This window comes from Portunus trituberculatus, chromosome 17 (assembly GCF_017591435.1).
Source record: "Portunus trituberculatus isolate SZX2019 chromosome 17, ASM1759143v1, whole genome shotgun sequence".
Classification (NCBI taxonomy): domain Eukaryota; kingdom Metazoa; phylum Arthropoda; class Malacostraca; order Decapoda; family Portunidae; genus Portunus; species Portunus trituberculatus.
In genome coordinates, this window is record NC_059271.1 from 31,937,807 (window position 1) to 31,954,423 (window position 16,617).

Here is a 16,617-nt window from a genome sequence, read left to right on the forward strand (position 1 = left end):
GGAGTTTTCAGTGTCTGTCGGCTGGTTAATTCAGGAGATGGTCAGCATCGTCTTGCAGTAGAGAGCTGTCATCTTTAAATGCTGCATTACAATGTATCTATTGATTTACCATGCTTTTACTCTTTTTAGTATTTTTCTCTTGTTATTTTACCATGGTATTTCTTATAGTTACTTGAGTTTATATGACCAACATCATTACATAGAGCAAAATATAGTTGCTTGGTGTATTGAGCACAAAACCTTAACACCCATTTCACCTTGCCTCTGCAGAGGTTAATGCTTCACAAGGAAAGTGTTCAGTTATATTTGTTTGGTTTGTATGAGAAAAAAGAAAATTTATGGCCGAAACCAAAATAGCCCAAGGGTGTTGTGGTGCTTTCATCACTGTCCCTAAGCTGTGTCTTGCCATAGCCAGAATATGGTATGACTTTAGACTAAAAATAACTCATCGGGATGGCCATTCTCCATTAGCTATTTGTGATTCAGTAAACATCTATGCAGAACAAATTAGTTTTATGGTTTGAAATCAAGATTAGTAACTGTGAAGACCAAAGCCTGGTGGTTATCTAAGGAGGAGGCAACAACCTGGAGGCATTCGGCACTGAAAAAGATGGTGAAAGAAGTAGTAGAGGCAGTCAAGGCAGCAGAAGACAAGAAGATAAGTGTATGCTGTGGTGTGGTTCCTGCTGTGTGTATGTGAAGGATCACAGTACAAGAAAGTAAGAAGAGAGACGAACCGCATGCTCTGCAAGGAAGTCCTGAAGCTGAAGATAGAATGGCTGGCAAAGAAGGGCAACGTCAGCTTCCTGGACCTAAATGGGACCTGGATGAGGACCAGCTCTATGACAGAGACGGCATCCACCTCAACCACAACAGAAACCAAGAGCTGGGACGGTGACTGGCTGAGTGGATGAGGGCAAGGCCGGTGTGCTATGTGAAGGAGGCCTGACAAGGAGAACCAACAGATGACAGCAGACACGGAAGAGAAGAAACTAATCAGGCAAGTGAATGTGTGAAGATTGTCTGTATGAATGTGAGAGGATGATGATTGGGGAAGTTTGAAGATGTATGCAAGGAACTCAGTGAGTGGAAGTTTGACTGAGACTCACCTGAGAGATGACTTTCGAATGGAGGGATGCAAATGTCATGATAGGAAAGGGGTGTAGAACACAGGAGACACTGGGAGGAGGCATAGCCTTACTCTATGAGAAAGGAAGAGGACTGAAAGTAGAGGAAATAGATGTGGGGAAGAAGGGGCTATCTTGGCTTATGTTTTGTTTACCCCTCCAACTGAGATTGTTTCAGAGGTAAGACAGATGAATTTTTCTTGTTTTGGAAAGGATGAATGAAGAATTATAGACTGTAATGAAAAAAAGGATTATTGAGCTGGGGAGTGGTGAAATGAGAGATGCAAGTAAGGATGGAAAAGATGGAAAGAAGGCTTGAAATTGACTAATGACAGAGGTTTGGAAAATTGTGAATGGAGGTGAAAGGTGTATATGGTGATTTACACATTAAGAAATTGTGGGTGTTCTCAGTCCTGCTAAAGTATCTAATTCCATAAACAAGTGTGTTCTGAGTTTTCCACACACTGAATTAAATGATCTGGCAGCCGTGAACAAACTGTCGTGCTTGTAGTAAACATGTTTACACTAGATAACAAACATAAATTAATCATTAAGATAAAGACCTTAACAAAGTACAGTACACTTATCCTATAAATCAGATGGAAACCTTGTTGATTTGTTATTTAGTATCCAAGGGGCCATGTTCGGCACTGAGGAAGTTCTTAGAGATGCAGAATGAGAGTCAAGTGTTGGAGGAGAGAAATGTTTACTGATAAACTTCAACATACTGAGCAACATATACACATTACATGTTCAAATGGGTGGAGAAAATCTTCAAGACCACGAATCAAACAGTTCTTAAATTCTTACAGGAAGACTAATGATATATATTACACACCCACAAACACACCCACCCAACACACACCCCCACACATTCGTCTCTATGAATGCCTGCTACCTTATTACCAGTGTTAAATGTTCTATTATTATTAATTGGAGACATAAATTACTATTACTTTTCTCTCATTATTACGTGATTCATGAAACTTCCTGAAACCTCAGAGAGTAAAACGTCATGACCACTTAGGCTGATGAAAGGAAAACAAATATTTTGAACTATACAAGATTTTGACAGTATCTATATCTATATAATTAAAAGGCAAAGAATGACTATCTATGTACAGTACATACATTTAATACACTTTTATACAAGGAAATTCTTAAAGGAATCTGAATTCTTTTATCCTTAAGTAATACATTGCTTCATTAGATTTTTCACTTAATAGGGAGGGAAAAATTTTTCTTAAGTCTTTTGTGTAAGTTATTTTGGGAAATGTATACTTGATTCCAGGAGATGGGAGAAAAGTGTCTTTGGCAAACTGGACAATTCAACAGCAGCAGCACACAAGTACTATCTCTCCTGTAATGAATGGGTACACATGTAAAGTAAGCTAACCTTAACCTCCACAGGCAAATTATTTCTGTGTGGCTACTGTAAAATTAGGCAGTGATAATTATACATTTTCAATCAATAGCAGCAGATCATATTTTGTAATTAGTTAAAGCAGACTTCTACTGTGCAGTACATACAAGGCTATCTGTGTAGTATTTATTGACTTGTGAGAGCAAGGTGGTGAGCAAGTACTGAATACAACCCCCAAAGGGAAAGCATCTCCTATTTATAGTTGATGCAACATGGGGGCAGTGGAAGGATTGATAAGAGTGATGCTAATACATTTTAATCAGTGAGTTGAGGTAAAATTGACAAATTAATGATGGGAAGTGGTCCATTTTTTGCAAATTGTAAAAACTAGCTTGGCTGGGAGTGATGCCTCTGAGGAATGTCCCTGTCATTTTGGAATGTAATAATGTGAGATGGCTTAAGCATTTTGTGCAACTGCTCTTGAAAGATTTTTATTCAAAATAGGTGATCGAGTGTGAATGCAATAGGCACTGTTCAAATTAAAAATTTATTAATTTATTACATGTTTGTGAAAGATGCCTAAGCATAGCTTGCAAAACGAAAACAAATTAATTTTCCTCAGTGTTCCCATTTGTTGCTCTGCCTTGGTGCTGCAAACAAGATGTGTTTGTTATGATAATGAAAAGAAACCACCACCGCTCAGTTATAGAACATTGACAAATACAAAATATGGTATTGTTAGCTGAGGCCAAACCAGATTTGGATATTGTTAATATCCACATTTACTTTACAGTTTTTGTCTTGTCCTGTACAACTTTGTAGGAAAGATGCTGCTGCCATACAACTGAAAGAAAATTGAAGGCACCCGACCCTCAAACACAAGCAGTTAGTTACTTTCATCTTTGCTATATCATACTACCGTAGTTAATGACATGAGTCATCATGTATACGTACGTACATATATTACGGGTTCATAAATAATGAGCAAACATCCTAACAACTGATAGACATCATATTGCAACCCTTGCTAACAACAGGAAGCATCCAACAGTCATGAGCACTGCTTCTTCACCTGCTCTGTTCCAATTCTGGGATACCTACATGTCATGCAAGCTGATGGGTGCATGCATGAAGGTGTACACATAAGTGCATGCGCACCCACACACACACACACACACACACACACACACACACACACACACACACTTTATGTTCATATAATGATACACACACACTATGTTCACATAATGATGCACATGTTGAAACTTTGTGAATGGATTAAATGTGGACAAATATTAATTTTAAATGAGATAAACTCTTTTGTGTATGTACATAACTTTTTCTTGTCTACTGTATCACAGGCCTAAACAGTCACACCCAGGCCTGCACTTGCAATGCGTCCACCAGTCTGTCGCACAGGGTGTGCTGTGTCACGCTATGAGAAAGAGGAACATTTTAATGCAACATTTAAACACATTTATAAATGCATCACAAGACAAAGCACTTGAGATTCATGGTCACTTTCATCCATACCAGGTCTCGGTGCCTTATGACCTTGTTCCTGAGGCATAAAAATAACAATAATCAATCAGTCTGGGTTTCTGACTGGACCTTAGCCAAGGTGGTGCCAGGAAGCTCCACCTCTCTTGGCCTCATAGTTTGTCTTGCCTTTTCATCTCAGACATCTTACTTCCTGTAAACAGTAACACGATGATCAGTTGTCTAACGAGACACTTATTTTTTTCTATGTCTTGTCTCACTTATGGCACAATTTACTCCGTATGTTCTGCAGCATCACTTATTATTGTTATGAACACATTTCTGAAGCTTCATTATTGGAAAAAAGTTATAATTAGTATAAGTTTGCATGAGGAAATATTTTCATTCCTTTGCGATTGGATTAAGGAGGGGAGGCTGAGGCTGAAGCTGGGTGGTGCAGTGCTTGAAGGCGATTCAGGTGAGTCAGTACGCCATCACTTCGCACAGCACCATGGAGAAGACCCGGTGCCACCTGTTGGCCACCCCGCTAGCCTTGATGTACAGGTACCGCCCCTTGATTGGTTGTGGACACTCCACATGCACCCGTTCCCTGTACAGTGGAATGAGGTCTGAACATATTTATTTATACAGAGAGAGAGAGAGAGAGAGAGAGAGAGAGAGAGAGAGAGAGAGAGAGAGAGAGAGAGAGAGAGAGAGAGAGAGAGAGAGAGAGAGAGAGAGAGAGAGAGAGAGAGAGAGAGAACAATATAGACACGAAAACACAAAATTTTTAACAAGACAAACATTCACCAAAATTAAATGGCTGATTCTTGCAATGTCTTGAGATGGAGATACGACTTTGAAACAAATATGACCCACAAAACCAAACACAGTCACCTCAGACTCAACACTTCCAACATACTTTATTGATCTGAGGAACTGGAGGGAGATCATACAAGGCAAATTTAATACCTGAAGAGGGCATTGTTCAGCCTGGTTATGGAGGCGCACTTCTTGTGGTCCTCGGGAGATAAGGTGTCAAGGCGACGCTGATTCTCCACAAAAATGGTAAGGCGGTCGAGGCCGAACACATAATCCCTATACAGGGTTTGCTGGTCTGTGGGCGCAAGAATACGGTAAATAAGAGCATAGTAGACTTTTCTTGTCAATATTTGTTGCTATTACCATTTTATTTGTTATTAACTAAGTCATAGTTTGATAAATTTATCCTGTCCACACAAATACCGATACTGGTAAAGCTTTTGATTTCACCCTACCTAATAAAACTGTGAGTGGAACAGAACCCTGAGGAACACCACAGTTTACAGATTTAGGAGAACAGTGGCTATCTACCACAACAATAATAGAACTGTCAGAGAGGAAACTTGAGAAAAATTTACAGAGAGAAGGACAAAAACCATAGGAGGTAGTTTTGATCAAAATTATCATAGCTTTGTGCCCGACTATCAGAAGTTTTTGATATGTCTAAGGCAACAGCAAAAGTTTCACTGAAATCCCTAAAAGAGGATGACCAAGACTCAGTATTGAAAGCCAGATCACCAGTAGATGGAAGCCATACTGACTATCAGATAGAAGATTGTGAAGTGACACGTTTCAAAATCTTCCTATTTAGGATAGATTCAAAAACTTTAGACAAGCAAGAGATTAAAGCTATAGGATGGTAATTTGAGGGATTAGAAAGGTCACCCTTTTTAGGAGCAGGCCAAATGTAGGCAAACTTCTAGTAAGAAAGAAAGGTAGAAGTCAATAGACAGAGTTAAAAGTTTGGCTAGGCAAGGTGCAAGTTAGGAGGCACAGTTTATGAGAACAATAGGAGGGACCCCATCAGGTCTGTCAGACTTCCAAGGGTGTAAGGCAGTGAGGGCATGGAAAACATCATTACAAAGAATTTTAATTGAAGGCATGAAATAGTCATGTAATGAATTTTAATTGAAGGCATGAAATAGTCAGAGGGATGAGGAGGAGGAGGGACAAGCCTAGAATCATCTAGAATCATTCAAGGTAGTTATTAGTAAAAGTTTTGAGAGAAGAGTTCAGCTTTACAGACAGAAGAGATGGCAGTGGTGCCATCAGGATGAAATAAAGGAGGGAAAGATGAAAAAGTGAAGTTATTAGAGATATTTTTGGCTAGATGCCAGAAGTCTCAAGTGGAGTTTGAGTTTGAAAGATTTTGACATTTTCTATTTATGAAGGAGTATTTGGCAAGTTGAAGAGCAGACTTGTTATGATTCCAAGAAGAAATATAAAGTTTGTGAGATTCAGGAGATGGAAAGATCAAGTACCTTTTGTGGGCAATCTCTCTATCATGGACAGCATGAGAACAGACTGTGTTAAACCAAGGTTTAGAAGGTTAAGCTTGAGAAAAAGAGTGAGGAATGTACACCTCTAGGTTTCTCTACTTTATACAGGCTTATTATGGATGAAATGTGTTTGTTGAAGTCCCTTCTCTTGCCCATATAGACATTAAATCACAAAATACAAAGGCTTGCCTGTACTGTTCCTGCATCCCTATGACGTGTCACACACTCGCTAGTCAGTCAGTCAGCAACCACCCAAACCTCAGGATGGATGCTTCTTTGTATACCTAGTACTTTCACCAATATATTGCAGTTTGTAATTGTTTATCTGGGTCTACAAACAGTAGCACCTGCAGTAGCAGGCAGAGCTCTTTTCTTTTCTTTTTTTTTTTCCTGGGGTTCTGAGGTTTCTATTTTGTTTATAAGACAGGCTAGCATTTGTTATAGTTTTTCCTGTCCTGATGCCAGCACCTCTTTGATTCCTAAAAACAGTGGGATCTTATTTTTTTGTCTTGGTGTTTCTGGTGAAGTTGTTTTTCTTCTGCCTGCTAATCAGTTGTTTTTATCTATTGGTCCCTCTCTGTTGTGTGGGCCAAGATGGTGTCTGTTATTCTGCTGTGGTGTCTCTTTTGTTTGGTGCCCTGGATGCGTGGTACTGTAGGCAAGTTAAGTTAGTGCACACTTTCTTATGTATAGAATACCAGCACATGACAGGATGGGCAGTCTTACACTTTCTTCCATAACTGCATCCTGTCAAAGTGGTGTTTCACAAATTTCATGCACACCTTGGGATGTGAAATAGGGCACCTACTATTTCCTTTCCTTCCATACTTGCAGTTTCCATGCTGTTAATGTCTGTATACCAGTTTTGATTTGCTGGTCTCAGAAAGTTGGTGTACAGTGAGTCTGTGCCTGGAGTGGCCATTGTGGTGGCTCCTTGCTGAGATTGTTTCTCTCCTACTGCATGTTGGTGCTTGGTTGTCTTCTGTCCCAGATGTGTGGCTGGGAGAAAACTGGGAAAGATAGATGTCCTGTCTCCTGTGGTGTGTCTCCCAGGTCTGGCAAACAGTCAGCATTCCTCGTGTCTTGCTTCCCAGGTATGCTGGCATTGTGCTAGCACTATCAGGTTCCGAGTTCTGGGTCCCTTTCTCCGAGATCTGTGCTGACTTTTTGTTTGTGCATATTCTTCAGTGTTTGCTGCCAGGTGATCATAATCTGAATGGCTTATGGTACATGGTTGGCATGTGTACCTCATGTTTTTGAGTTTACTGCCGCTATTATGCAATGTGTGAGCACTCTAGTCTAGGGCCATAGCAAGGATAGTAGCTCCACTTGTTGGTATTGTTGAACTTCGTCGTGTGTGAGTATCCTCAGCATGAAAGTTGTTTAACCTTTGAATAAGAATAGCAAGAAGACACCTCTCTCTCTCTCTCTCTCTCTCTCTCTGAAGTTAATGGGGTGATGGTTTCTTTTTATAGGGGAGTTGAAATTGGCTTGTTAGTGAAGTTAATTATTTTTTCTAAGTGTTGAATTATTGAAGCTCATTATTTTTTTTAGTTGTGTCGAATTATATAAAATAAATATAAACGTGTATTGCTGAGATGAACGTTCACACAATACGATCTTGTCCATGATGATGATAATGATAATGCTAATAATAACAATAACAATAATAATAATAATAATAATAATAATAATAATAATAATAATAATAATAATAATAATAATAATAATAACAATAATAATAATAAAGATATGTAGTACCGTCAAGGAATCTTATCACTAATGAATTCAGGTGCTGGTATTGCACACAGCGGGAACATAAGCGCGCGCGCGCACACTCTCACCTTGGCCCCGTCCCTGCCATGTGATGAGCACCAGGCCACGCACTTCCCGCCGCTTGCCCAGGTCCACCATCCACACAGGCTCGTCCACATGATCGTTGTCCACTACGGCGCATGACTGCAGGTTTGTGTCCTGGTTACCGTCGATTGCTAACGCCGCAGGCCCGTAGTTCCAGTCAGACCACGCGTGTCTCTTGTCGTTGACCCAAGTGCCTCCCTTATAAGCCACGTTCTCAACTGTAAGAAAGGAAAGAGTAAATAGGGAGACTAGGAATATTCTGCGAGTCACCAAAAATCAATACTTATGGCTATATATATATATATATATATATATATATATATATATATATATATATATATATATATATATATATAAAAGTGCACGATCTCATATATGGCAACTCTAGACTTTTATTATTTTCTTTGAATAATGTCCACATTTCTGCATGAGAGATTGCATTATTGCTGAGCCTGCTTCCTTCTTATTCAATCATTAAACCACTGGTCTGGTCAGCCACAGGTGGTGTGTGGTTATAGGTTCGTGAATCATCTCCCGTTTCCCTTCGTCTGAGAGTTGTTCCCGCCATCACTTCTGACACCTATGATTTCTCTCTCTTCAGTGGCTCGAGGTGTGTGTGTGTGTGTGTGTGGCGCTTGGGGATATCGATTGCATGTGCGAGGTTTTAATGAGTCTGCATTTTCTGGATAGAAAATACCGTATACCTTATACCGTATAGTTCTATGTGACAGTGGCCTAATAAGCACTTAAGCAGGACATGCCGAGAACCTTGCGGCGGATAGGGGGGGTGAACACGTCACACCAACTCACTACCACGAGCCACTGACCTCGTCAGGTTGATTTTGATAAGGTACAGCAGTCTAAAATATCCTCAACAGCAAATTTCATTTACAATATCACTTATCCCTGGCTGGTGTCTGCGTTTAAAAATAGCGTGGATAGTGGTTTTCATTAAAGGCAGATGGTGAAAATAAACAGAGAAATGCATGGGAACATAACATATGAAATTACATTACCAAGAGAAAGTAAAAGGAGTGAAGCAAGGTTCCGCACACTGAAACTCTGGTGAAAATTCCAACCTTAACATATAAAAGACTTGCCTCCATGATTTTTTGCCACCATTGTAAAGGAAGTGCATGGCAACTAGGCTCTTTCCTTCACGCATTGTTACGTTGAAGGGCACGACTATCATATTGTCAGATGATAATTCCACGGCACTTCAAAGACGTGGTACAAAATAAATGTTGAGAATACTAGTTTCATGGAGGAAAGTTAAGCGTGCCCAGCCTTCAGATTGTAACGCGTGTGTGTCATTACTCTAATATATGAGAGAGAGAGAGAGAGAGAGAGAGAGAGAGAGAGAGAGAGAGAGAGAGAGAGAGAGAGAGAGAGAGAGAGAGAGAGAGAGAGAGAGAGAGAGAAAATCGTTCGTATCACTGGGTACTATATAATAAAAGAAATATAATAGTAAAAACTGCTACGGAATTTGCAAGAAAGCTTTTTTTTTTTTTCAACAGTAGAAAGAGAACAAAATCACAAGTTAATTATAAGTTACGCCGCTACTTGCTACTTTCAACATGAATAACAACCACGTAATGAGAGACCTGGATGGCGATTTTACATTTACTAGTACTGAGCACGTCACAAGCATTTGAAAACAAGGTGTTAGTTGCCACGTCTTTGAGTACGGAGGACGTGTGAGGGTAGGGAGTGCAGAGTGCAATCGACGCGCGCTATTAATGGAAGGCCAACCAGGCGAGGGAGGATTTAGCAAGTAGCAAGGTTGGTTCCAAGGTACCCACACGCTCTGTCAGGTAACGAGTAGGAAGTGAATACACAGTGCTGGTGCAACCGGTTATCATGCCAACCCTCTAATTACGATTTTCTTGACTTTCTTAGCATAACTAGTGGAGTGAATACATGCACTTCACTCTGATGGAATGGGAGAGGAACACGCGTGGATGGGCGTGCAGACGGAAGCACATACACACGCACTCACGCACACTGCTTCATATATTTCCTGGTGAACGAGATTATAGGAATGAGTGAATCATATATAAAAACGGATATATTGGTAGTAACAAGATGCACTATAACTAATAAAAAGAAGTAATTCATATAGGATAGAAAAAGCGAAGACTTCTCTCCATCCACACCTTTCTATTTTTTTCCTATTGGTACGTGTTAGCGAGGCTGGGAACACAGACCCACAAGTCTACGTGCGTGGCTGACTAGCGGGACTTCACATCGGAAGATTTCACGGCTTTATATCCAAGTTGGGAGTCAATTTTCCCTAGGTTAATCTGTCTGTCTCTCTCCCTGTCTGTCTCGTTCCTCGCCCCACAAAAAGTAGATCATAGCGGTGATGTCATTGATTTGCCGTCAAGTGAGCCGCCTACGTGCTCCACTTGACGTCTACTTCATCCACTTCTCTGCCTCCCCTCTGTCCCTTTACCGCTGATCGACTCACTCCTCACTAATGCCTTGTCTTCTCATCACCTGCTCTCTCTCTCTCTCTCTCTCTCTCTCTCTCTCTCTCTCTCTCTCTCTCTCTCTCTCTCTCAATATTACTACTACTACTACTACTACTACTACCACCATAACTACTGCAGTGAAAGTGAGAGATCATCAGGGAACCGTAAGGAGGAGGAGGAGGAGGAGGACAAAGTGAGGGTGATGATGAGGACTCGCGCGATGACTCAGGGAAACTTAATGGGAATGATAATAGGATTAGCAAGAAGCAGCGGAATTTTAGAGGGACTAATTCACATCACTGGAATCGAGTCGCTTGATATTTATCCCATGTGATTTATGAGAGAGAGAGAGAGAGAGAGAGAGAGAGAGAGAGAGAGAGAGAGAGAGAGAGAGATAAGACAATTTGTTAACATTCTCTTCAAAATTCTTACGCATCCATAACCCAATCCATCTGTCACCTGTCTCACCATGTCTACTACGTGGAGTCAGAGTAACGTGTCAACTAACCTAACTAACTATTTGACTGCTTTAATAGTCTCTACTCGTCGGTCAGCTTGCCAACCACCCCGTCTGCCTAACACACTACCCTGCTCCACACTCCATACCACCACAAAAACATCCACGACGCTGCCATCCCTGAAACACGCCAACTGTCTTCTGTCCTGTCAACCCATAAGTCTTCTCTCTTCTACAGCCGCCTCTCCCCCTCCTTTTCTTCTTTCTCCTCTCTTTCTCTTTCTCTTTCTCCTCCTCCTCCGCCGCCGCCGCCTCCTCTTCTTTCTCCTCTTCCTCCTCCTCCTCCCTCTGCGTGCCATAGGGATGTTTCTGCCAAGGCTACCTCTCTCCGCGTGCCTTAGGGATGTCTCTGCCAAGCCTAACTAACCCGGGACACTTTTACAGACCTACTCAATTAACTTGGCCTACTTACTTCATGTTTGAGGGTTGAATTTTAGCGGCAGTTTGTTTATCACTACTACGAAAGCGCGTCATTTGTCTTTTTTACGATGTTGGAAGTGAAGCGAGGTCTGATGCCTTATGCGAAATTTACTGCTGTCTTATAACCTTCATTCCTCACCATCCGATTTGCTGAATTGTTATATTTCTTGGTATTATTACAGTTTGAACCAATACACCACACGTAACTATACAAATTCTCACGGTCTAGATCACACTTCTACGAGCATATCTAACCCCATTTTACCCTATCAAGAATGAATAACAAGGTTAGGTTAGGTTAGGTTAAAATAACGCTTTCCCAGGAGGCCCCCAAGCTTGTTAGACAGAGAAAAAGAAATATAAGATAGGGTATAATGGTTGAAACTTCTTGGCGTTGCAAAAACTCATGAACTGGTGTCTGAATTGAACATCTGGCATGGCGGAGTGCAATAAGCAAGACTGACCACTCTGAGACTGACCGGGAGGTGGCGAAGCAATGCTACGATTATTCAAAACCCAAGTGCTGTGGTGTCCTTAATTAACACATTAGGCCTCTTCCACATGAAGCAACTAGTAGTAGTAGTAGTAGTAGTAGTAGTAGTAGTAGTAGTAGTAGTAGTAGTAGTAGTAGTGTTGTTGTTGTTGTTGTCTCGTGTGTAAGACGCCTCATTAGCCAAGCAGTCAAACATTCGTTCATAAATAGAAAATTACAAAGTGAATAATTGATGTAAAAAAGTGGAATGTGGAAGTTGGTAAAGCTTAAGATTTAGTATTTGAAGTAAACAAAATTCAAGGTCTAAGACAATGGTAGGGAGGATTTAACAAGGTAACCACAGGTGCCGTCACACGCAAGACAAATCACCATCACTGAAAGCGAATCACCACTCTCACTCACTCAGCTTCGGTCTCAGTCAGCCAACCACGCGCACCACTACCTCGCAAACTTTCAGCCAAAACAAGCACACACGCCAAACCAGATTGACTGCCTTCACGACAACGAGTGCCTGGAGGCTGAAAGGTTTCCTACGTATATGAAAAAAAAGAAACTTTAAAACTTTCTGGACAAAAGCACGTGGCATTTGAGTCACAGAAAAGCAGCGTGAAAGGTTATTCCGCCCCCTCCCACCTTGCATCTTCCCCAAAACCCCAAACAAGTTTGGGGGCCTCGTGGGGAATCGGGATTTTGGGTGGGGAACGAGAATTGAGTGAAATATGGATGTTGAAAAGTCTACGGAAAGTTCACTTAAAAAGAAAAATGAATAAAAAAGGAATATATATATATATATATATATATATATATATATATATATATATATATATATATATATATATTTTTTTTTTAAACCTAACCCCTCCTAGCCATCCCCGAACCTTTCTGCTACGACATGAATCCAACAAGCACAAACCTTACTAAACTTGAAATCAGTCTGAGGGATCAACTCAATAGATACCATGAAATCCTACTGTGCCGCTACCCACAAACCTCGTTATAAAAAAAAAAAAAAAGATTTCACTATTTGAATTTGAATTCAATTTGCGGTGATTGCACACGTATTGACCATATTCTCTCATATCAAACCGTAATTCTTGTTCTGTGTTATAACTCCGCTGGCAGTTTCTGCAGCTCCACAGCTTCCATACAACGGAAAGTTCCTATCACATTCACAGCTTGACACGAGACAGTCATGGAGGAGTTGGGGCAATGCATACAAACTACATACACGTATACATACGTACATACGTACACTGAGACGTCTAACTGTAACAATGTTAAGGAAATCGTAGGCACACGTAGATTCCTTTATCAGCGACTCCAGGAGAAAACGTCTAAGCTCAGCGCAGCAAGACCTCGCTGTACAGGATGGCAGCCAAACGGAAACTGCCGCGGGAAAGTCCCATTTTCATTTGAACCAACACGTGAAACATTGAACGAAGCTTCAAACATATTAGAACTTAGGTACGCTTTATAACACATATCCATGTATACTTAAAGAAGTCCTCGTCACCTGGTAAGCAGTTCCTCTTTCAAGGATGCATCGCTAGTACATTACATTTAGGAGGATTGTGATCATGCGAAACACCTCAACACAATAATGAACGAGACATTCCATATAGCACTCCCACTCTCTCTCTCTCTCTCTCTCTCTCTCTCAACGTATCCCTTGTGCAAGTTTGCTTTCTGAGTCCCACACTCCATTAGTACCTGCATTAGTATGGATGTTCCGTCTCGTCTTCGCTCACTTTCGGCATTTTTCGTCTTAAAACTTTCTATTCCTTGCTCATCATCCGCCATAAACTTTACGTGGCCTTCTAGACGCCGAGAAAAGGCTGCCAGGGAGCGACTAATGAGTAAAGTGTGGCTCTGATTGCGAGGAATGTGCCGGAAACATTGGTTAAGTGGATGCTGGAAAGTCGAGAAGTGGCGTGTGTGTGTGTGTGTGTGTGTGTGTGTGTGTGTGTGTGTGAGAGAGAGAGAGAGAGAGAGAGAGAGAGAGAGAGAGAGAGAGAGAGAGAGAGAGAGAGAGAGAGAGAGAGATGCATGTTTCCCTCATATAGTGAATCAGTTTATATATTCATGTAATTATTGCTGAGCCACTGAACGATGAAACATGCAAGTTTTGCTTTGAGGTGGACAATAAAATGCCAATCAGTCAGCGAATCAATAAATAAATCAGTAAATCAATGTAACGATCAGAGAGAGAGAGAGAGAGAGAGAGAGAGAGAGAGAGAGAGAGAATGGGGGGAGAGTCATTCCATCCTCCTCCTCATCTTTATCAACATTTCTATCAGCATCATTCTCAAACTTGTTGCCGTTAAGAAAACTTTGGCACTGGGGTCCAGATCTCCCGCAGTGCAGCGACTTTCAGACAACCTCTTCGAAAGTGACTTCCCTTCGTACTCCATCACACTTTCCCCTCATCCATTCCCTTGTGCATGGGCGTGTTCACTCTTACATAGAAGACTTACAAAGATAGCCAACACACTTCTCATGTCTCTTCCATCAGACTTACAAAAGGTTTCACTTCTTCATCTGTCTGTCTGTCTGTCTGTCTGTCTGTCTATTTTGCTTCAAGGTTAAATATTTCTTGCGCAGTCTGTCTTCATCTGTATCTCACAATACGTCGGTGCTGAGTTTGTTATTTGTATTTTTTTTCATGTAACCTGACTGATTTGTTTAACCTCTTCAGTACCATAACTCATTTCTATTTTCATTCTGGTTAGTATTTGGTGATTTTATACAGCTTCAGAAACTTATGTGGGGATTAAAATAATGAAAACTCTCACGATTAAAATAAATCCATGTGTGTACTTCTCCTGACTTTCCTCGATTTTAATAGCAGTAATGGCTTATCTTTTTTCCTTCTCCCTTATTGAATTGGCTTCGTCTCCATGTGAGGTTATATAAAAGATGTTTGCTTGATTATCTCCCCTTCCTTCTCCTTCTATCGTCTAACCATAACTAAAACCCAAGATAAAAATGCATCCAAGTACTGAAGGGATTAGTGAATTCGTTGACAGTTTTTCCCCTATCCTTGAATTTCCCTATGATCATCTTCTCACTTACTACTACATTTATCTTCTCTCAGACGATCTTTACTTGTGCACTTTTAGGATTAAGTCTAATTTCCTTTTTTGTTTTTCCAAGCTTAGTAACAAATTGCGGTGCTCTGTTGGACACTCTCCTTCCTCTAAGCTCCTTTAACTATCCGTTCACTAATTTAATTTTTTATACTTCCCTATAATCACCATGTCATGCCACTTCTGTACCACGAGTATAATAATCTACTCAATATTTCACTGGCCATAATCCCTATACTCAGGAGCACTTTCTCATTATTTTTAACTGACCTATTGCTATAATATCTCTTTTCCATTCACAGTTTTCGCTTTCTAAACTTCCCGCCTCTTTAATCTGATGATAAAGGTATGCATAGAAGTAGAATCCATTAAGACTACAGTGCTCCTCTGCAGTACTTTCTCTTCTTGTAATTTGTACTTGGCCTTATCTGACGGGGCTCTACTCGGCGGAGGATGTCGGGTACGGAGGTGAGGGATGTGTGTGTAGTAAGTAGTACCTTTAATCTTTCTTACCTGCCCCGCATGCGTTCCGTCACCGCCCAGTCTCCCTACCACTCTCTCCCTACCCTTCCCTTGGCTCTCCTCGCCCCTTCTGGTCACGCCCACACTGTTTCAGATGGCTACACTGATACCCCTACAACTTGGTCCTGTTCTTACTGATACAATCTTCTTCCGTTGAATCGGAACGTAAATTAAAACAGCAGCATTTTTTTCTTTTTTTTGGGGGGGGCACTATCGTTCACGGAAAGACATTTCTCTGAATTAGAAACGGAGCTTACCTAGCGTGTATATAAGGTACGTATTCAGAAACGCTTTGCTCTCTCACCACGACCATTTCCCAATGTCACAGAGATGATTAGTGAGGTTTTCAAGAGTGCTTTTCCGGTTAATTATGCAAAAAATCTTGTCAATTTGGCTCTAGAATCATAAAAAAAACTTTAAAAACTCAGATAAACTTAGATAAACTTAGATAAAGCCTTTTGAAATAGTGGAGGTGAAGCACAGAAGTGTTTGAGAATACGACCCTAAGTATTGTTGATGTGGTGGATGCAAGAGGATGACCTTGAATGAAATGACACGACGGATTGCGAACGGATGAGAGGAGAATAAGAGGATTAGGTTTGTTCGTGTGTGTGTGTGTGTGTGTGTGTGTGTGTGTGTGTGTGTGTGTGTGTGTGTGTGTGTGTGTGTGTGTGTGTGTGTCGGTGTAGGTGAAGGAGAGATAATGAACGCTTAACTTTCTTCAAACTTCCTTCTTTTACCCTCCCACAAAAGTAGTACATACGTCTTCCTAATACGATTATATTGTCTGAGACTCCCTGCGCACTCCATCTACAATAATGAACGACTCGGACACAAGATCACCAGGATTTTGTCTGTATTTTTGTGGTTTTCTCAACAACGTAACACAAATATACTACGTAGCAGCTCCTCAACTTGTATAAGCCTCCTTGACTTCCCTTTCACTTCTGGTACT

The 16,617-nt window shown here is 40.8% G+C and overlaps 1 protein-coding gene across 3 annotated transcripts in view; it reads right to left on the minus strand.

The window, feature by feature from the left end:
- Positions 1-1,816: 1,816 nt before the first annotated feature.
- LOC123504722 (lactadherin-like) overlaps positions 1,817-16,617 on the minus strand; it is a 177,779-nt gene continuing 162,978 nt past the window's right edge. For all 3 annotated transcript variants that reach the window (XM_045255474.1, XM_045255473.1, XM_045255472.1), the window contains exons 9-11: positions 8,135-8,368; positions 4,942-5,086; positions 1,817-4,579 (exon numbers count right to left, since the gene is read on the minus strand). In XM_045255474.1, the coding sequence (XP_045111409.1) occupies positions 4,453-4,579; positions 4,942-5,086; positions 8,135-8,368 (506 nt within the window). In that variant the 3' untranslated portion in view covers positions 1,817-4,452. The remainder of the gene's footprint in view (positions 4,580-4,941; positions 5,087-8,134; positions 8,369-16,617) is intronic.